Source organism: Tamandua tetradactyla, chromosome 13, assembly GCF_023851605.1.
Source record: "Tamandua tetradactyla isolate mTamTet1 chromosome 13, mTamTet1.pri, whole genome shotgun sequence".
NCBI classification, from domain to species: domain Eukaryota; kingdom Metazoa; phylum Chordata; class Mammalia; order Pilosa; family Myrmecophagidae; genus Tamandua; species Tamandua tetradactyla.
In genome coordinates this window covers 7274258-7296474 of record NC_135339.1, presented here as the reverse complement: position 1 = coordinate 7296474, position 22217 = coordinate 7274258, and the positions used below count along the sequence as shown (strand labels likewise).

At 45.8% G+C, this 22217-nt stretch overlaps 1 protein-coding gene and 1 non-coding gene across 2 annotated transcripts in view; both read right to left on the bottom strand.

Moving 5' to 3' along the window:
* Positions 1-22217, bottom strand: part of ARHGAP22 (Rho GTPase activating protein 22) — a 181086-nt gene that overhangs the window by 28200 nt on the left and 130669 nt on the right. The window contains exon 4 of the mRNA XM_077124665.1: positions 521-697. Within this exon, the coding sequence (XP_076980780.1) occupies positions 521-697 (177 nt within the window). The remainder of the gene's footprint in view (positions 1-520; positions 698-22217) is intronic.
* Positions 14892-14998, bottom strand: LOC143654650 (U6 spliceosomal RNA). The gene has a single exon (XR_013161855.1). It is a non-coding gene; the product is annotated as a U6 spliceosomal RNA (small nuclear RNA).

The following is a 22217-nucleotide window of genomic DNA, read 5'->3' as shown; positions in this document are numbered from 1 at the left end:
TTCGTCTCTCTTGTTTACCACTGAATTCCTAGCTCCTGGAATAGAACTTAGTACACCTTAGACGCTCAATGTTTTTGAACAAATGAGGACACGAATAAGTATCAACCTGGCCTTCCAGAGGAGAATGGGAAGTGCGTGAGTTTTGTGGGCGGGGCGGGGGCCCCAGCAGGCTTGGCAGAGGGGAAGGATGCCTGCACCTGGGGGTCTGATAGGAACCCACAAGTGTGCATAGCCCAATATTAGCTGGGCCTCTGGGATGTGTGCAGCCCACCGCCAGCTCACCCAGCATCCACTCGAGGTGCAGAGAGGCAGACGTACAAAAGTGGGAGGGCATGTTTTCAAAAGCAGACCCAGTTTCCCTCGGCAGGGCCTGCTTGGTGCCCTGGAGGAGACTCCTGGGGCCTGGGGCAGAAATGGAAAACGTGCCTGGCCAGCCACCAGGAGCCCAGGGACAAGGCTGGCAGGTCCCAAGGCGGGCGGGCCTGGCGGGCTGGGCGGGCTCGGCGAGGGGCAGGATTACCTGGAGACAGGGGTTCTAGAGGGCGGGCGCGTGGGCTACGGGCAGTACCTCCGCCCCGCGGGGCCCAGATGACGCGGCGGATGGCCCGCACCCAGTCCTCCATGTCCCGCTGGGAGCTGGCCATGAGCAGAAAAGCCTCGGGGCTGGCCGGCATCTTCTCCTGCTCCCCGGCACCGCCTGCAAGACAGGAAGGCAGAGCTGACGCGGGGGTCCCCGGAGGGAGTGCCCGCATGCCGAGGCCCCGGTCCCGTCAGCACCCCTGCAGCCCTTCCCCACCCCGACGCCCGCCCATGTCCTTCCATTCCCGGTGGCATGTGTGTGCCAATAACACCTGCTCCCCAAAAGCTTTCAGCAAGGGCTGCACTTTGGGGTTCTCTCTTTCTGCAACCCCAGCCCCTTCCTTTATCACACTCCTTTCTTTGGGGGCACGGCCCGTTTTCTTCTCTCCTCTTCCTTGGTTTCACTTTGGTATTTAATTTATTTATTTACTGTATAGCATCAAAATCAAACCATTGAAAGCATCCTGGGGCAGTGTTTGAAGACAAGCATGCCGATTTCAGGCCAGCTCGAACGGCTGGGAGGAAGGCGCCTCATCAGGCGTCGCCTTCACATCAGCTTGATGTGCCATAAGGAAGCACCCAGTGTAGGTGACTACGGCTCTGAGTTTGCAACCTGATTCGCCACCAGCATTCAAGTTACAGAGGCTCGGTGGAAACCAGGGTGGGGGAACACGCTCTAGAATTCACCCATCCCCAATCCCAGCTAGAAACAGACCATTATCTACAAGCAGAACGGTGGGAAAGCTCAATCAGCCATTTATAATCTGATTGCTCCCCCCCATGGTAGCTCCAGTGGTTCTTGACTTTTCACGCGTAAATGAATTAATCTCCAGGATGTACAAAAAACCATTTATACTGAACTTTCTTGGTAACTCAAATGACTTTCAGGAAGACACCTGTCTTTATGCACCCACTCTCATGGCCTAATCTGAAACTCACAGCTGAGGCCCCACAGTGGGGCCCTGAACCGGAGCCCCCGCTGCGGTATGCGTCCCACAGACCTGTTCCCAGGCAGGGGGATGGCAGGGAACCTGCAGCCCAGGGGGGGAGACCAAACAGGAAGGATGCATAAGACCAGCGAGGGTACCTGAGCCCCCTGGAAATGCCGGGGACTCTCTGGGAGCTGCAGAAACTTCCATGGAGCAAGCTGACATGCACAGTTCCCTTCCTAGGACCCTTTAATGGTGATGGTGACCCTGTGAGGGTGGCACTGTCACTCCCCACATTTTACAGATGAGGAAACTGAGGCACAGAGTAATGAAGTAACCTGCCTGGTAGAGCCAGGAGCCCAAGGCCCCAGCTCCAGGTTCTCGGCAGCCCCTGCTGCTGCCAGCCCTGCAAAGGAGACAGCTGCTGGGCTCGAGAGGACAGCAGTCACAGCAAGGTGGCCGAGGACTGCGGAAATCAGGCGGCTTCTCCGGGGGCTGGACTGCCTCTTGCAGGGGGGGTGGCTGGAGAGAGCAGGGGTCCTCACGCATGGGAGGGTAAGGAGGGACTGGGGGACTGCCAGGCCTTAGGTCACCTCTTGAGCTCGTCATTGCACAGACAGGCTCCATGTCTGCCTGCTTCCGTGGCTAAAGAGCTGGGCAGGCAGAAGCAAGGAAGCCCGGGCAGAGGTAGCAGAACCTGAAGCCTGAGTGGAGGCCGGGGCCACGAGGACAGCAGCGTGGTGGTGGTGATTCTCGGGGGTGTGGGCACAGCCCACAGAGCAACCACTGGGGGCCGGTGCCCTGGGATCTGGCAGCTTGTTGTCAGGCCTTGCTGGTAAACAGCTTCCAGACAACTCAGAGACAGGAACTGGAAAGCCATGGCTCTGGAAACTTGTCATGATTGCGTGTTAGTTCTAAGCATATACTCACATTTGTACCTAACTGCATGGTTAATTTTATGCGTCAACTTCGGTAGGCTCTGGGGTCCGGTTGTTTGGTCAAACACAGGCTGAAGGGATCTCGGCAATGGGATTAGCAGCTGCTAAAGTCAGTTGCCTTTAAAGTTAAGGCATTAAGTTTAACTTTAACTTAACTTTAAGTTAATCCTCAGCATTCAGTTGGAAGCTTAAGGGCCGGAAGTGAAGGCTCAAGATAGAAGAAATTCTGCCGCAAGAGTAGATGCTCCACTCCTCTACGAGACTCCAGGGAAAATCCGTGGTCAGCTTTGCAAGGGAAACCCTCCTTTGCGGTGAGGTATCTCAGAGGCTGAAGAAGAAACTGCCCGAAGCGGCGAGGCTGGCTTTGACATCCTGCCCCCTGCATACCCTTGCAAGGATGAGGGCCAGTGGATGGCCTTCTCGGGTGGAGCTGGACATGCTCCAGCCACGATGCCACGATGTCTCAGCCAAGCTCTCCAAAGACATCTTTGGTATTTGTCTAGCATTTTGCATCCCAGTTTCCACCCTGATTTCCTAACCACTTAGACTCTCGAAGATCTGGGTTGGATGTAGAGTTTCCAGGCATACACCCTCCTGGGTGAGGTGGCGAAGGAGCCCGCTCTGTGCCAGTCGCCACACCGGGCCATCTGTGCAGTGAGCTCCTTCCGACCTTACAGCCTTGGGGAAGGTCAGTGTTCGAATGTCCACGCTGCCCTGGGGAGGATGCCAGTGTGCAGAGCCGCCACATGGCGTGCCCAAGGTCACCCAGCTCACTGGGGGTGGGGCTGGTTTTGCTCTGTCATCTGACCCCAAAGCTGGTGCCCCCAGCACTGCCCCAGAAGGTGCACCCAGCCCAGACCTGGGGGCTTAGGGCAATCCATTCCCCTGGGTCCTGGGAAGGAGAGCCTGGGAAAGGACCACATCTCCAGGTTTCAAAGGAGAAAGACTTCGGAGGCACTGCTGGCACTGGAAAAAGGCAGTGGAGGACTTCCAGAAAAGGGGCCCTTATTGTAGGGGTGATTGGAAAATCAGAGTGTGCAAAAGCCACGGCATGAGACACGCATTCTGAGATGGGGCGACATGGGTCATGCAGAGTGAAGGGAAGAAGGAAAGGAGGGGGGGAGGGAGGGAGGGGCACAGATGTCCCCAAAGGCAACTTTCATTGCCTCCACGTGGCCCTGGTTTCACGGGTGGATACATATGTAGAGACTCACCACTTCAAGCATAATGCAGGTTACTGTCGGTCAAGGACACCTCCATAACGCTGTTTTGAAAAGAAGCCCTCTTGAGCTCACAGGCACAGTTGTGATTTTATCATCCTGTTGTCCCCAAGAATGATGCTGCCCTCGCCCTTTGCATAGCAGTCCCTGCGCCCCTGGGTCTCTGCTTTCCAGCTGCAGAGAGAGCTGGCCATTCAATAACCTTTGACCAGAAGCTTCCACACACCGCACAGTAGGCAGCAGAAGCCCAGAGAGTTCTGAAGCGGAGACTACAACATTTGCTTTTCAGTCATTTACAACGCTTTCACTGGTGCAGGAATCTGCCTAAAGAGTAGACGTGTAATACAGATTACGTTGGGCCACTACAGTCCATGCCCTCCAGCCACTCACTGGCACCACCAGTGCCAACACCCAGTGCCAGCCCGGTGCCTGGGTGCCAGCGACCAGGAGAGAGCTCCCCCGGAGCTCTGAGTAGCCCTGCCCCACAGGTGGACATGCTTCTAGAAGTAGTGAGATGATGAGTGCAGAGAGCTGCTGATATTTGTTCTGTTACTTCTACTACGGAGCAAACCACCCCGAACTTTGGGACAAGAACCCATTTTAATAGGTTTGTGCATTCTGTGGGCAGGCATTTGGACAGGGTATGGAGTATGTGGCTTGTCTCTACTCCTCAATATCAGATGCTTAATGGGAAGAATCCACAGCAGAGAGCTTGGGGTTGCTCTGTGGCTGGGGGATGGACCCCTTGAAGGCTTGTTCACTTATGCCTGGTGGCTGGGATGGGAGGATTCAAACGTTGGCATTGTCAACTGCAGAGCTGCTCTGTGGTCACCTCACAGATGGCGGCCTCTGGGCTCTGCACATGCCTGTTCCAGCAAAGGAGGCAGAAGTTGCTCAGTCTTTTATGAGCTAGCATCAGGAGGCTCGCAGAACCGTTTCTGCCGCCTTCCAGACCTTCATCTTATGAAACAATTATATATTGAAAAAAAGGTCAATTCATCAAGTAGACAGAAGAATTATTAGCATATATACACCTTACAAGAGAGCCCCAAAGTGTATGAAGCAAACACTGATAGAAATGAAGGGGTAAATAGAAAATTCTACAATAACCATAGTGGACTCACTGCAGCCCTTTCGATAACAGATAAGACATCTAGAAAGGAGATCAGCAAGGAAACGGAGGACGTGCCCAACACCACAACCCACCCAGCCCAGGAGACAGGCAGAGCGCATTTCACCCCACAGTGCGAGAGTATGCTTTCTTCTCAAGTATCAGGAACTCATCCTCCAGGATGGCCCAACAAGCCTCAACACATTTAGAAAGAGGGAAACCATACAAAATACCATCTTTGACCATGATGGAATGAAGACAGAAAACAACAACAGAGGGGAAACTAGAAAATTCAAATGTGTGAAAACTGAACAACACACTCTTAAAACTGGTGGGTCAAAGAAGAAATCACAGGGATATTAAAAGTTATCTTGGCGGGTGGACCACGGTGGCTCAGCAGGTAAGAGTGCTTACCTGCCATGCCTGAGGACCCGGGTTCGATTCCCGGTGCCTGCCCATGTGAAAAAAAAAAAGGTTATTCTGGCATGAATGAAAATGAAAACATGACATACCAAAATGTATGAGATGAAGCGAGAGCAGTACTATGGTAAATTACAACTGTAAAGACCTAAATTTAAAAAGGAGAAGTATCTCAAATCAATAATTTTGCACTTAAGAAACAGAAAAAGAAGAGCAAACTGAACCCAAAACTAGCAGAACACGGGAAATAACAAAAATGAGAGCAGAGAGAAATGAAATCGAGAATAGAAAAATAAGAGAGAAAATAAATGAAATCAAAAGTTGATTCTTTGAAGGCTGAGAGATTCCAAACAGAGTCAAGAGGTTATCCTGGAGGTTATTCTTACGCATTAAGTAGATATCACCTTGTTGTTCAAGATGTAGTGGAGAGGCTGGAGGGAATTGCCTGAAAATGTAGTGCTGTGTTCCAGTAGCCATGTTTCTTGAAGATGATTGTATAATGATATAGCTTTCACAATGTGACTGTGCGATTGTGAAAACCTTGTGTCTGACGCTTCTTTTATCTATCTTATCAAAAGACGAGTAGAACATATGAAATAAAAATAAATAATAGGGGGAACAAATGTTGAAATAAATTTAGTTTGAAATGCTAGTGATCAGTGAAAGGGAGGGGTAAGGGGTATGGTACGTATAATCTTTTTTTTTCTGTTTTTGTTTTCTTTCTTTTTCTGTTGTCTTTTTATTTCTTTTTCTGAACTGATGCAAATGTTCTAAGAAATGATGAATATGCAACTATGTGGTGACATTGTGAATTACTGATTATATATGTAGAACGGAATGATCAAATGTTAATGTTTTAGTTCGTTTGTTGTTAAATTTTTTTTTTTTTTTTTTTTTTTTTAAAGGAAAGACAGAGAGAAGGAAGGAAGGATAGAAGGAAGGAAGGAAGGAAGAAAGGGAAACATTTTTAAACATTTTCTTGTTTTATTGTATTTTGTTTTTCCGTTTTTTGTTACATGGGCTGGGGCCGGGAATCGAACCGAGGTCCTCCGGCATAGCAGGCAAGCACTTTGCCCGCTGAGCCACCGCGGCCCGCCAGTTGTTAAATTTTTTTAATTAATAAATAAATAAATCTTTAAAAAACATGAAAAAAGTCAAAACTTAAAAGAAAAAGTTGGTTCTTCGAAGAGATCACCAAAATAGATAAACTTTTAGCTAGACTAACCAAGAAAAAAAGAGAAGACTCAAATTACTAAAATTACAAATGAAAATGGGGACATTATTATTGACTTTAGAGAGACAAAAAGGATTTTAAGAGAATACTGCAAACAGATGTATGACTGGATAACCCAGGTGAAATGGATAAATTCCTAGGAACACACCAACTACCAAAACTGACTTCAGAAGAAATCGATCCTCTGAATAGTCTTATAAAAAGTAATGAGCTTGACAATTATAAATAAGTTCTCACGTGAACTATTCCAGTGGTTCAATAGTGGACAAAGAGTCAATAGAGAGATATAGAGGGAAAAACCAAAAATGCATGCTGTGGCCAATAGTTAACAGGAAGACATCAGTAGTACAATAGCACTGCCAGGGGCAATTAATGGGGGTGGGGCAAGAAGGGACAAGTGATAAGGGGTAGTTTTTTAAAAATATTTTATCGACAAATCTTCACACACATACAATCCATGCATAGTGAACAACCAGTGGCCCACAATACCATCACACAGCTTTACGCCCATCACCACACTCATTTTTAGAACATTTGCATCACTCCAGAAAAAGAAATAAAAAGAAAAAACTCATCCCATACCCCTCACCCTTCCATCCCACCGATCACCAATATTTCAATCTACCCAATTTATTTTACCCAATAAGGGGCAGTTTTGACTTGATAGGGGGGTGACACTGCATTTGTTGGTTCGTCGTCATTATAGACAGATGAAAACTGTCTAAGATTGAAAGTGCTGCTGACTCTACAACCAAGTGAGGACACTGTAAGACAAGGATTGCTTATTCTGGATATTATCCATAATGCCCAGTGGACAGAGGGAGCCGAAGGGTACAATGTCTGAGAAGCAGAATGGTGAACCGTGGTACATTTATATGATGCAATATGGTGCAGCTACAAAAAGGAAGGGCCTCCAGAGGCACACAACAAACTGAATAAAATTGGGTATAATGCATTGTGCAAAATAAGCCAGAAACAGAAGAACAAATATGCTAAGGTCTCTCTTAGAAAATATTTATAAGAAAACTGGAGCCTGGACTGTAGGCCCTTATAGCAGGCTCACTAAGTCTGAAGTGGTAAGTGTATTTCTAGGCGCTGAGACACTGCACTCTACGTGTATCAGCTGGTATTTCCCTGGAACTCTGAGTAACTCTGTGGCACCTAGGACCCAGAAATGGAGAGCTGCAGCCCTGAAAGTTAGCATAGCCAGTTACAATATCAATTAAAGTAAACAAAAGAGATCAGGCCTCACTTAGACTTAAAATGAAGCCAATCTGATGGGGTTTAAGGTGAATTGGAAAATGGGTAAAATATGATAGCGTATGTACTCTAGACCTTCACCTACTATATGAGACCAAAGGCAGAGAGGCTTATCATGTCTAGAACCTAAATTTTCAGTAACATATAGTGTAATTCAAACTCTCTAGATAATTCCTTTATACAACCCAAACTCTTGGAGTCCAGAATGGGAACAAGACTTTGTAAATCTGTGTAGCTTAATATAATACAAGGATATATTTCAGACTATGGTGGGCTAATAATTAAAAAGTATTGGTAGAGTTCCTTGTATGTCCAAAGGGGAAATATATATAAATATGGAGCTATTGAACTTCCCCATCTGGGAAAACCCAGGTACCCTCTCAACCACTGGGGACCCCCAAGAAAATAGGCCAAGCCCTGGATTTTGATGCTTGTCCTTATGAACATTATTTCTGTAGGGAAAAAGCTAAGACTACCCATAACAAGGCCTAAGAGTTGCTTTCAGGAAGCCTCCTTGTTGCTCAGATGTGGCCTCTCCCTCTCTAAGCCCAACTCTGCAAGGAAAATCGTTGCCCTCCCCACTATGTAGGACATGACATCCAGGGGTAAAAGTCTCCCTGACAATGTGAGGCATGATTCCTGGGGGTGAGTCTGGCCCTAGCACTGTAGTATCAGCAAGACCTTCTGACCAAAAGGGTGAAAAGAAGTGTAATAAGGTATTAGTGGCCAAGAAAGATCAAACGGAGTCAAGAGGCTATTCTGGAGGCTGCTCTTACACAAGCTTCAGTTAGATGGCTAATTGCCATGGTTTGTGAAACCCCAGATTCACTCCTGTTGACTCTTAAGAACACCCAGGGCTCAAACTGAGACTATAAAAGTTTCATGCACTAAGTTTGCCTTCCTGGAACCTATAGTTCCCAGAGGGTTCCTAAGTCAGATAAATCCTGGAACTCAGAGGAACTACCTTTCCAAGATTATCAATTAATTCCATCCCTGTATCCTTTAGCATTGACACCCCTTCTCAACATGAAAAAGTCAGGATGGGCATTGCCCAAAGATCCCTGTAGATTAGGGGAAGAATTAAAGGCAAAGGAGGAGGTGTAACAGAGAAAATGGGATTTAACAAATGAATGACTGTTGACTCACTATAATAATATTCCTTCTAGCCTCCAGTGTTTTGGAGCAGGTAGAAGGATAAATCTGAAATGGTGGAACGGTAGCCCACGACAAACTCTAGACTCTGTTCTGTAACTACTTATTGAAGTGTGCTTTGAAAATTATTGCTTTTTTCCTTCTTTGTTTTGCATATGTGCCATATTTTATAGAAAAAAAGGTTAAAAAAAAATAACAAGACTGAGTTGACAATCAAAAGTCTCCCAACAAAGAAAGGCCCAAGATCAGATGTGTCCCTGGTGAATTCTACCAAACATTTAAAGAAAAAAAATTAACACCAATCTTCTCTAATTCTTCCCCCAAAATGAAGGCAAGAGAATACCTTCTAACTCATTCTATGAAACCAGCATTTTCTGGTTCCTAAGCCAAAGACACTAAAAAAAAGAAAAGAAAACTAAAGGCCAATATCCCTTATGAGTATAGATGCAAAATTCCTCAACAAATTACCAGTAAACTGAATCCAGCAGCAAGTCAACATGAATGAAATTCATGGGTTATACATTCTGACCATGTGGGAATCATCTCAGGAATCCAATGGGGGTTTAACATAAGACAATCAATCAATGTACTTACTACTCACATTAATAGAACAAACGGAAAAACCCTCACATGAACATCTCAATTGCTGCAGAAAAGGCATTTCACAAAATTCAGCACCCTTTCATGATAAAAACACTCAGAAAACTAAGGATAGAAGGGAATTTCCTCAACACGATGAAGTGTGTATATGAAAAACTGCCAGCTAATCTCATACTCCATGGTGAAAGCTAAAAACTTTCCTCTATGAACAGGACAAGGCAAGGCTGCTCACTTTTTAACCCTGCTAATTCAATAGGTGTATTAGAAGTCTTTGCTAGAGCAATCACGCAGGAAAAAGAAATAAAACACATCCAAATTGGAAAGGAAAAAGTAAAACTATCTCTATTTGCAGGTGACATGATACTATATACAGAAATCCCAAAGAATCTGCAAACAAATTTGACAAAGCTGAGGGTACAAGATAAACACACAAAAGTCAGTTGTGTTTCTGTATACCAGCAATGAATGATCCAAAGAGGAAATCAAGAAAACAATTCAATTTACAATAACATGTTAAATGTATGCATTATCTAGGAATAAGGTGGAGACGAAATACTTGTATACTAAAAATTTCAGAACACTGCTGAAAAAAATTAGAGAAGATCTAAATAAATGGCATGATATCCCACCTTCATGGATTGGAAGACAATATCATTAAGATGCCAATATTACACAAAGTAATCTATAGATTTAATGCAATTTTGCAAAAGTGGAAAAGTGAATCTTCATATTCTAAATTAATCACAAAGGGCCCCAAGTAGGCAAACAATCATGAAAAAGTAGAACAAAGTTGGAGGACTCACACTTTCCGACTTCAACACTTAGACAAAACTGCTGTGTTCTTGGCACAAAGACAGGCATAGAGACCAATGGAATAGTATCGAAAACCCAGAAATAAACCCACTTATTATGGCCATTTGGTTTTGACAAGGGTGCAAAGTCCATTCAAGAGGGCAGCAACACCACTCAACAAATGTGGCTGGCAAAATGAGATTTCCACAAGCAAAAGAATGAAGGTGTACCCCCACCTCATACCACATACACAAATTAACTCAAAATGGACTAAAGACCTAAATGTCTGGGCTAAAATGATAACATTTTTAGAAGAAAACATAGGGCAAATCTTCATGACCTGGGATTTGGCAGTGCTTTCTAAATATGACACTGAAGGCATAGGCAACAAAAGAAAAAGAGACAAATTGAACTTCATTAAAATTAAACATTTTGTGCATCAATGGACACTTTCAAGATGTGAAAAGTGAAAAGACAATCCACAGAATGAAAGGAAATATTTGCAAGAGTTTAATATCCAGAATATATAAAGAACTCCTTCAACTCAACAACAAAAATACAAACAATCCAATTAAAAAATGGACACAGAATTTGAATAGACATTTTCCCCAAATGCATACATGTCAAAATGGCTAAGAGGCTCGTGAAAGGATGCTCAGCATCATTAGTCATTAGAGAAATGCAGATCAAAAAGCACAATGAGACACCATTTCACAGCCACTAGGTTGGTCATAACAACACAACGACGATGGCACCAGCAAAAAATAAAAGTATTGTCAGGGATGTGGAGACCCGGGTTCAATTCCTGGTGCCTGCCCATGCAAACAAATAAAAGGACTGGCAAGGATGTGAAGAAACTGGAACCCTTGTACATTGGTGGGGCATGTAAAATAGAGCAGCTGCCATGAGAAAAAGTTGGTGGTTACTCAAAAAAGTGAAACATGAAATTACCATACGGCCCAGCAATTTCACTCCTAGGTGTGCAAGCACACAATTGAAAGCGCGGACTCCGTCACACAATTGTAGGGCTTTGTTCACAGTGACATGGCTTACAACTGCCCAAAGACTGAAACCCAAGTGTCCGTCAAGAGATGAATGGCTACACAAAATGTGGTATAGCCATATAAGAGAATATTATTCAGCCATAAAAAGGAATGAAATTCAAATATGTGTTACATCATGGATGAACTGTGAATACATTTTATTGCATGAAATAAGCCAGATACAAAGGTCAGAGAGCATAGGATTCCACTTACATGAACTATCTGGAATAGGCAAATTCATAGAGACAAAAAAAAAAAATGGCCTAGAGGTTACCTGGGGCTGTGGAGAAAGGAATATGGGGAAACACTGCTTGACAGATATCAAGTTTCTGTTTTGGTGATGAAAAGTTTTGGAAATAGTGGTGATGGCTGCAAAACATTGTAAATGTTAATGCTGCTGCCGGTATATTTAAAAATAGTTAAAATGGCCATTTAAATAACAGCTATTTAAAATAATTTTAATGAGATTTTATATTCTTTTGGGGGACTACTGGTCTTCAAAATTTCATTTGTATTTTGTGCTTACACAGCACTGGACAGGTTTGGAAGGCACAGGGTAGGCTGGGGGTGGGGACAGGGGGATGCCCCTCTCAGATGCCCTGATGCCCACCTGTGTGTGTGGTGCCAGCTCCCGGCAATGACTGCTGCCCCCAGCTGAGGTTTCCTGCACAGAGTCCCAAGGGGCAGCCTCACCTGCCCATCCCTGCCAGGCTACACCAAGTTGAACCCCAACAGGGATTGTTTCAGGGCTCAAGCCTGGACCTCTGCTGCCCGTGTGCTACATGCCCTCCAAGGGTGCACCCCCGTCCCCACCTGCTCCGGACCCACTTACCCTTCGGCAGGCTTCTACTCCTCTTAAAGTACTTGGCCAGGCGGGAGGACATGGCACAGGGATTGCCCTGGGGCGCGCGGGCCGAGGGCGCGCACTGCTCAGGCTGGGGCTGCTGGGGCGTTATGCCAAGGGGCGCAGTGAGAGATCTTTGTCCCTTCTGGGGAACTTCTGCATTTCCCAGCACCCACAAGGCCAGGACTGTCTTGGGCCGGTGAGGAGGAAGCTGCCAGGTCCTGAAGGGGCTTTCCCGTCTGCCTGCAGACTGCATGGGTGGAGCTGGCCGTTATAAGCCACCCTGTGTTCAGCTCCCTTCCTTGCACTCTCAGACCTCAGTGGCATTCAGTGCCCCTAGACGCTGTGGCCAGGGGCCCAGGATCCCTCCCCAGTTCCCCAGCGGGCGGAGGGGGTGAGAGCACAGGGTTAGAATTCCAGCTCCCGCAGCGCTGAGCCTCCGTGTTCTCTGCAAAGGCGTCAGGAAGCATGAAATGATGGTTGTGGGGATTAAACGACTTCCTGCTAAGAATGGACATGTAGGAGAACCTGATAAATGTAAATTCCTCCTGGCCACATGAGCTTGAACTACTTAATCTTTCTATGCTCCCATTTCTTCATCTGCAAAGTAGAGCCAATCATTTGGAGTGAATGAGCCAAGGTAAGCCCGGGGCTGGGTACTGATGCCCATCACAACCTCTACGGCAGGCATCATCATCCCTGTGCTGCAGATGGGGAAACTGAGGCTGTGGGAGTTTCCAATTGCCCAGTGGGGAAGTGGCATAGCCAAGACTTGAATTTAGCTCTTTGGATTCTTTTCACAAAATAAGCTGCTATCCCAGGGCATCTCTCTTAGCTCAAGACAGTACTTCCTTCCTCCCTTCCTTCCTTCCTTCCTTCCTTCCTTCCTTCCTTCCTTCCTTCCATCCATCCATCCATCCATCCATCCATCCATCCATCCATCCATCCATCCATTCATCCATGCATCCAACCTTTCAACAAAGAAATGAAGTCAATTAAGAGCAAAACACAGCTGCTTAAAACTTTCTGGAAGAGCACTGCTCCTGAAATACAATACAACTCCCATGTGACCTTGAGCCCTCTGATGGCACTTCCTTCCCCTTAGCCCTCTGTACTACCATCCAGCCATTCTCGCTCTTTTTTTTCCCCCCACAGGCTCAGTGTCTTCCATCCATAGAACCGTTGCTTTTTCAGGTCCCTTTGCCCTGAATGTTGTTATCCCAGCCTCTTGCAGGGTCAGCTCCTTTTCAGCTTCAGTCCTCAGCTCAGGTGTGGGTCAGGGAAACCTTCTCTTGGTAAGAACCTCCTGCCCAATTACTCCCACCCATCATCCTATTTCCTTGGTAAGACGTATTGCTATTGAGAACCAAGATGCTTGTGTTTACACTGGTTTGTTGTACATCTCTCCTAAAGGAAGATATATTTCATGAAAGCAGAACTTGCCTTCCTTCTTTTCTGGGTATCTCCCGGGACTGGCCCAGTGCTTCGCCAAGGGTCAGAGATCAATGGATGGCAGCCACTATTGAGGGGCACATGGAAGGCTTGATGGAAGTGCCAGGTAGACCAGGTCCCTTAATAGAAACATCTAACTTTTATTGAGTGCTTAGCATATGCTGGGCACTATTCCGAGAGGTTTGTGTATTTTTGCTCAGTACCCTTCCAATAACCCTTTAAGGTGGTACAACTATGGACCCCCTTTTACAGATGAGAAGACAGAGGCAGAGGGATGTTGATTGATTTGTCTGTGATCGAGGTCACAGGGCTAGTAAAAGTGAAGTTTCCTGACCAGCCCTTCTCAACAAGGGCAAAAGACTTGCCCACTGATCTCTGAGAGTGTTGGCTGCTCTCAATCGTGTCTTGAGAGCTGAGGAACTGAATCCAGGCAGGCCTGCTCCAGTGTTTAGCTCCATCCCTGTAGTAGGCAGTCTCTAAGAACCCCGAAGGACCCCGCCTCTTGGTGGGTTGTCTGATCTGCTTCCTTTGAGTGTAGGCTGGACCTAGCAACTTGCAAAAAGTAATAGGATGTCACCTCTGAGATTAGGTTACATAGAGACTCTGGCTCCCATCACAAGAGCCTTCTCTTGCTCTCTGGCCTACTTACTCTACTGAAGCCACATGCCACATGGTGGGGCTGCCTCAAGAGGGAGTCCACGTGGCAAGGAGCTGAGAGGGGGCTCCGGCCACCAGCCAGCCAGGAACAGGCTCTCATCAACAGCCAGGTGAAGGAGCTGGGAAGTGGAAGGTCCCTCTGTCAAAACTCCCAGAGGCCCCAGGCCTGGCCAGTGCCTCGTCTGCAGCCTGGGAGGGTCCTGAGATGGAGGGCCAGCTAAGCCATGCCTGGACTCCTCACCCACAGAAACCACCTGTGTGTGTGTGTGTTGTTTTTTCTTCAAATGCCAAAAAACCACTCTACACATGTTATTGGAACCTGGCAAGTTAAGTGCTATTTCCGTAGTGTCCATTTCCAAAACCATTTTGTTATATAAACCTCCCTTTTGAAATTGATTTTTGGAAATAAATGACTACCTTTCCTATTTTGCTGTAATTCCTAATCCTCCAAATGTTTATTTCCACTGCAGTCTCCATGAGGAGAGGCTTTTACCTTGTCACTGGGATCCATGAGCACTGAGCATACAGTAGGCACACAATGTATACTGACACCTCTTTTTTCTTCTTGTTGACATGCCATCACATATGGTCAACCATTTGTTAGCCATTTATGAATTATCCTTCTCCAACTTTTGCATTTGGGAAATGTTTGTGTTTTAATTTACTATGGAACACTTCACAAATTTGCATGTCATCTTGGTGCAGGGGCCATGCTGATCTTCTCTGTATTGCCCCAACTTTAGTATATGTGCTGCCAAAGGGAGCACAATGTTTGTGTTTTAAGCCACTGAGTTTGGGGGACAATTTGTTACGCAGCAGTAGAAAACAAATACAGTTCCCTGCGTACCAAAACACAGTCTGCAGCACATCAACTCTTTCTCCAGGCAGTCTGCTGCCTTAGCAAGCCTAGGCAGGGGATGCCCTCACACCCCTTCTAATAATAATAGCAATGTTATGACAATGATATTACTAAAAATAACAATAGCAGCCACCACCTACTCTGTGCCAGCTCTATGCCAGGTAATTACATATGCCCTGGCAGTCTATCCTCTCCATTTCTTTGTGAGGTGGATGGTATGATCCCCATTTGATGGAGAATGAAAGTGAGGCTCAGAGAGATGAAATACCATGCCCACATCACTCAGCCAAGAACTGGGAAAGCAGGAACCACTGCCCAGAGCTGCCACTGGAATCCTTTAAAAAAGGAAACATTTTGGAGAAAGCCTACAGGTGCGACAGAAACAACAGAAATGACGGAAGCCTCAGAGCCGACAGAAACTTCACCGCAGAACTGACAAGGATGTGGACCCGTGGAGAACAGAGACACGGTGTTTGGAGATGCTTGGAGCCCAGCAGACGTCACCATGAGATGTGAAGCAAACCAGAACCTGGAGAGAAGTTGAAGATTTATTCTCCAGAGAAGATGAGCCAGAAGGTCTTAGTGCACACCAAGTTCAGTGAAAGCAGGGAGAGGCAGCAAGAAATTCTGTAACAAAGTTCAAGACACTCTCACCCCACACAATCAACTTCCAGAATTCTGGTAGTTATGCATATCTCACAGGCAGGGGGCTAAAATGGTCTTATCTGGGGCATCTGCCCAGTCCAGGAGGGAAGGCTTACAGTTAAAAACAAGGAGCCCATGAAACATAAAAAAAAAAGGAACAAAGGCTGAAAGCAATGACGGCCAGGAGCAAGGGACCAGCAGATGCCAGCCACGTGACTACTCAGCTGGCAGATGTGTTCCTGACCCATCGACCTTTCTTGAGTGAAGGTAACCTCTTCTTGGTGCCTTAATTTGGACACTTTCACTTCCTTAGAACTGTGACCTTGTAACTTATTAAATTCCCCTTTTGTAAAAGCCATTCCAGTTCTGGTACATCACGTTCTGGCAGCTTGCAGGCTAGGACACTACCCCTGTCCACTCCACCCTGTGGACTCCAGATGCCTGAACTTCAAGAATCCTCAGGGAGAAGCCATGGGGGGTAGGGGTGGTTTGTCCTCCAGGCCCCACCCAGGGTGGTCCGGGGAGGTGGCGATGGAACATCAGGAAGAGCAGTGGAGAGCCTAGGTCTCCATTCTTCCACTAGGGTTCTGCTTGAATTTGCCCCTTAGGATCACCTCTGGGTCACCCGGAGGAAAAAGGATGCAATCTCCAGGTCACGCCTACTTAGGAGCCTGTAATCAGGAACCCGAATGCTCTGTTTTCTGAGAACGAAGATGGGGTTCCTGCAGAGAAAGGAGAAACAGGGTCAAGACCCACCTGTTCTCTGCACAGACCCTGCACCTGCCATCGCTGCCCGGGATGCGTGCCTGAAAACCTTAGGTCGAGTTGTAGGATTCGACAAGGGTAAAAATGGGCTATTTGTGTTGTATATGTTGCCACATTATAAACTTTAAAAAGGCAACCCAAAGAATTGTGCAACTCAAAGAGGGAACCCTAATGCAAGCTACTGACTCTAATTAATGGCACAAGTACAGTAATGTTGTTTCATCGATTGTCGCAAATGTAGTACACTAATGCAAAATGTTAATAGAGAAAATTGCATCTGTGTGGAGGTGGATGGAAACTCTGTCCTTTCTGCATGACTTCTTTATAAACCTACAATTGCTTAACAATTTTTTTTATTATTAAAAAAATTAAGAACTTTATGTCCGCCCCGTCTCCTGGAGGCATGCCAGCTGAGACCATGTCTTTTATCTCCAGGCAAACAATGAAGGCCCCAGAGCAGCAGCCTACCGCCCCTCCATCTTTGGGGCCTGGAGATATTCCATGCTGAGACCTCACGGGTCCTACTTCCAGAAATTGCCTGCACCCAGAAGACGTGTGTCCCAACCCCACCAGTCCTGGGGCAGAGATTTAATGGCCCCAAGCACGCAGCACCCAGTGGCCCTGCTGTCTCGCACTGCCTGCAGCCCTGTCCTCTGTGGAGCCTGTGCACCCTGCTCTGGACACACGCTTGCACCTCCGTGCACCCTGCTCTGGACACACACTTGCACCTCGTGCACCCTGCTCTGGACACACACTTGCACCTCCGTGCACCCTGCTCTGGACACACACTTGCACCTCGTGCACCCTGCTCTGGACACACACATGCACCTCCGTGCACTCTGCTCTGACACACACTTGCACTTCTTGATGAGCCAGAACCAGGCTTGCAGTTCTTATTGGGCTGAGGAAGATAGTGACATACTATACTAGTGAATGCTACAGAACTCAAAATGGCCCAAACAAGCAAGCAATGACAAAAAGCAGTAAAATATGGGAAGCAATGTAACGTCCAAAGCAGGGCAATGGCTTAGTACACAGGTACATAAATGTGCTGGGATCTTATGTAGCCATCAAAATAATGAGCCTTTATCAGACACTCAAAGAAGATTTTGAAAGAAGTACAAAATAGTTATAGTTTACAGCTCTATACTATAAGACTTTAAAGAAGCTGTCACTGAGACCCTAAGGGAAGTCCCTGGGGGCTTCAGGGAAAGGCTCCTCGCCCCTAAACAGTGACCTCTGGCCTCTCCAAGAGACCCCTCTCCATCGAGGGGCATGTCTTGTCTCTGTTGGATGCTTGGTGGTCCTCCTGTGACCACGCTGCCAGCAAGTCAAACCAACAAGAACAGAAGGGGGAGCCCACAGCCTCTGTGGCTTTGCTGAGCCCCTGAACTCTCTCCCAGGAGCGGCCCAATTCTGGGCTCCTTGCTTTGTATGAATAGCACATCTCCTTGGGTGTGAGCCAGCCAGGTGAGCTTCGCTGCTTTTTGTAGCTGAAAGCACCTTATGCAGAGACCCTGAGATCAGCAAGGAAGCCTGGTCCTTGCCACACCATCTCCTCCACGGGCTCCAGACACAGGTCTCAGTCATTCACTGTACTCGCTGGTAGACCAGATGCCCTGGGGCCAAAGTGCCATCTAGAAGCACATGTGATAAAATTTAACACCCATTTTGATAAAAATTCTACATTAAATAAGAATAGATGGATCTTTCTGCATTGTGGTTCTCCCCAAAGCCAGCATTATGTTGAGGCATTTGCATGTCAGTAAGGATGCCAGCATGGTTGTTATCACCACTGCCACTGGACATCTTCCGGAAGTATCAGCCAGTGGGACCAGACAGGAGAAAGAACGTACAGCAGTAAAAACTGGAGGACGGGTGCAGTGCTATTATTATTGTTATTATTTTTCACATTATGCATTTACATATGGAAAGTCTAGGCCAATGAATTGAGAACCCATTATGTCTGTAAGGACACCGGATACAAAATTTATATACAGCAATGAAAATCTATTCGTAAATTGGAGCCAACAGAAATACATCCCGGATATGTAAGTAGGAAAACTCAACATGATAAAGAGGCCAATTCCCCCTAAGGTAATTTATAAATTTAACACTTCTCTTTGAAACTAGACAAGTTGATTCTCAAGTTCCCCAGCAAAAACAGCCAATGCATTTTTGTAAGAAAACAATGATGTGAGGTCAGCTCCCCTCTGCAATTACTGAAACAGAGCATGCAGCTACAGTGATTAAAACAACATGCTATTTAGAAGACATGTCCAGAGAGATTCAAACACATATGGGAATTTGGGAATAATTGAGGAGTTATGTCAAATAAGCGTGTAAACAGTGGATTATGTAGGAAGTGCAACAGGATACCTATAGATCCTTTTATAGCTACCTGGAAAAAAAATTGCCAAGCTGGGTCCCTACATCACACTTTATGACACAATAAAAATTCATAGTGATTTAAAGATGAAAAGCGAAACCATAGAAATATCAGGAGAAACCATGGGGGGAGTTTTGTATAATTTTCAAGTGGGGAAGACCTTAGAAGTATGACTCAAACCCAGAGACCATAACAATTATCAGGGAGACAAAAATCAACAGTATCAACGGTACCACAGCAATACCAGGGGCAAATAATTTGGGGAGAGGAACAAGAGATTAGGGGAGGTTTTAAGTTGGTATTTGGTGAGATCGTGTTATCGGTGCTTTGTCTCTTTGGTCAAGTGGAAATTGTCTAAAGTTACGCTGATGGTTGCACAACCAAGCAAGGATACTACAAGACATGGTTTGTTTATTTTAGGCACTATCCATGATGCCCAATGGGTTTCACGGAAGGGGCCAAAAGGAAAATGGCTGAGAAGCCAAAAGGTGAATTGTGATATATATATGGGAATATTGTGCAGCTACAAAAAGGAATGGTGTCATGAAGCATGCAACGAGCTGAATAACCCTTGGGGACAATGTGTTATGCAAAAGAAACAAAAGAACAAATATGCTATGGTCTCTTTCAGAAAATACTGACAAGAAAGTTGGAGCCTAGAGTGTAAGCTCTTATAGCAGCCACACTTAGTCTCAAATTCTAAGTGTATTTCTAGATTCTGAGACAATTGAGCTATAATGCGTATAAGCTGGTACTTCCCTGGAACTATGAGCACCTCTTTGACATCTAAAATTGAGAGCTAGAGTACTGCAGTTTCGAAAATCAGCATTGCTATGTGCAATAACAGTTAAAATAACCGAAAAAGAGATCAGACTTTAGTTAGAGATAAAGAGGAAGCCCGTCTGGTTGGGATTAAGGTAAATCTGAATACATGGCAAAAAGATAGCGGCACATACTCTAGAGCTTCACTTACTGTATGAGACCAAAGGCAGAGAAGTTCGTTGTGTCTATAACCTAACTTTTCTGTAACACACAATCTAACCCACCTGTCTGGACAGCTCATTCAAACAACCCGAACACATGGAGCCCTGAGTGGGAATGAGGCCTTGCAGTTCTATATAACTTAATGTAACATCCGAAGATGTCCCGGCTATGATGGACTAATCACTAAAAAGTCTTGGTACAGTCTCTTGAGGAACTGGAGAAAAAATATGGAACTATGAAACTTTTCCATCTGGTAAACTGGTATTCTCTCCAATACTACGGGCTCCCAAGAAAATAGGCTAAACCCTTGATGTTGAGGCTTCACCTTATGAAACTTATTTCTGTAGTGGAAAAGCTAAATTATGCCTAAAAGTTGCTTCCAGGAAATCTCTTCTGTTGCTGAGATGTGGCCTCTCTGTCTCTCTAAGCCCAACTCTGTAAGGAAATCATTAGCCTCCCCCCATGTGGGGCATGACATCCAGGAGTAAAAGTCTCCCTGGCAATGTGGGACATGACTCCCAGGGGCTAAGCCTGGCTCTGGCACTGTGGGATAGAAAATGCCTTCCAGACTAAAAGGGGGAGAAGAAATATAACAAAATAAGGCATCAGTGGCTAAGAAAGTTCAAATGGAGTGAAGAGTCTTTTCTGGAGGCTACTCTCCAGCAAGTTTCAGCTAGATATTGCTAACGGCCATGGTTTACTAAACCCCAACCAACATCATGCCTGTTAACCCTAGGGCTCTATCTGAGACTCTACACAAGTTTCATGCACTAAGTTTACTTTCCTGAAACCTATAACCTCCAGAGGGTTTCTAGGCCAGTTAAGTCCTGAAACCCAGAAGGGCCAGCCTCTCCAAGAATATCAACCAATTCTATCCCCCTATTCTATATTGTTGACAGCCCCTTTCAACATGAAAAGGTTAAGATGGGCATAGCCCAAAGACCCTACAGATTGGGAGAAGGATCAAAGGAGAAGGAAGAGTTTTAATAGAGAAAATAGGATTTAACAAACAAGTACGACTGTGAATCCCTATAATGATATTTTTTTTAGCTTCCAGTGTTTTGGAGCAGCTAGAAGGAAAAACCTGAAAACGTAGAATGGTAAACCATACCAAACTTTGAAATTTGTTCTGTAATTAGTCGTTAAAATATACTTTGAAAATTATTGCTTTTTTTTTGTATATACGATATATTTTATAATAAAAAATGTTTTAAAAAACAACACCCAGACACCATAAAAGAAAATGTAACTACAAAAAAATGTACAAATATTTGTACAGCAAAGAAAAGAACGTGAAAAGGCAAATGGCAAAAGGGGAGGGGAGGGATGCATAGCTATAAAATGTTGTGTTTTGTAGATCTGCAAAACTCAAGGATACCCTCAAGTACTGCCTTGGAATGTTCTCCGCTAGACACTGCTAGAGAGAAAAGTAAAGGGGAGAACAAGATGCTATTGTTTTTGCAAAGGAAGGAAGTGGATGGAGAGAGGGAGGGGGGAGGACGAACGGAAGATATTTATTTGAGTACGTGCAAAACATCTCTGGGAGGAGAAAGAGGGCATTGGGAGAAGCAGTTGCTTCTAAGGGGAGAGAAGTGGTCGGGAGAAGCCCAAAAGGAGACGGGCTTTAGGATTTTTGATATTTGTGCCATGTTATCTATTTTGAAAACTAAATGAAAATGGAACTTAAAGAGTGAAACAAACCTCACATGGTTGGAGCTTTCCCTGGCATGTGTGGGTGGTGTGGGGGCATTCCACAGGGAGTGGGTTCAGTGAGCTCATGCTAGGGACCCCAGATCTGGAAATCAAAATGAGCTTGCAGGGGCATATTTGCCCCCAGCTCCCCTATGGGCGGGAAGGGCTTGCAGCTCGAGGCTCCTAAGTGAAAGGAGGCAGAGTTTAAGGGATGGTGTTTGTAAGGGTAAAAGGAGAAAAGTGGGCAGCCCCTCACCCTGATGGTAGATTCTGACCCCAACTCTTTGGAGGATAATTTGACAATATACACCAGCAGTTTTAAATGATCCCAGCAAGCCACTCCTAGTAATTCATTCCATTTATTCTTCGGATAAATTTGCACGTGTGCCCAAGGAGGCGGTGACAATAAACCGGGAACAACCTAACCATCCATCGCTGGGGGATTAGGTCCATTCCCCAAAGAGAAGGTGGGGAAACTCCGTGATGCGATGCGGAATGCACTTTAGTATGCGGAAAAGGCAAAGTACGGTGTGAAGAGCAGGCTGCCATTTGCGGAAAAGAGTGACACATGCACAGTTTGTCAGACTGTTTCTGGCAGGTAAAGCAGGGTGCGGGGCTCTGGGCTTGCCGGGGAGCAGGGTGTGGGGAAACT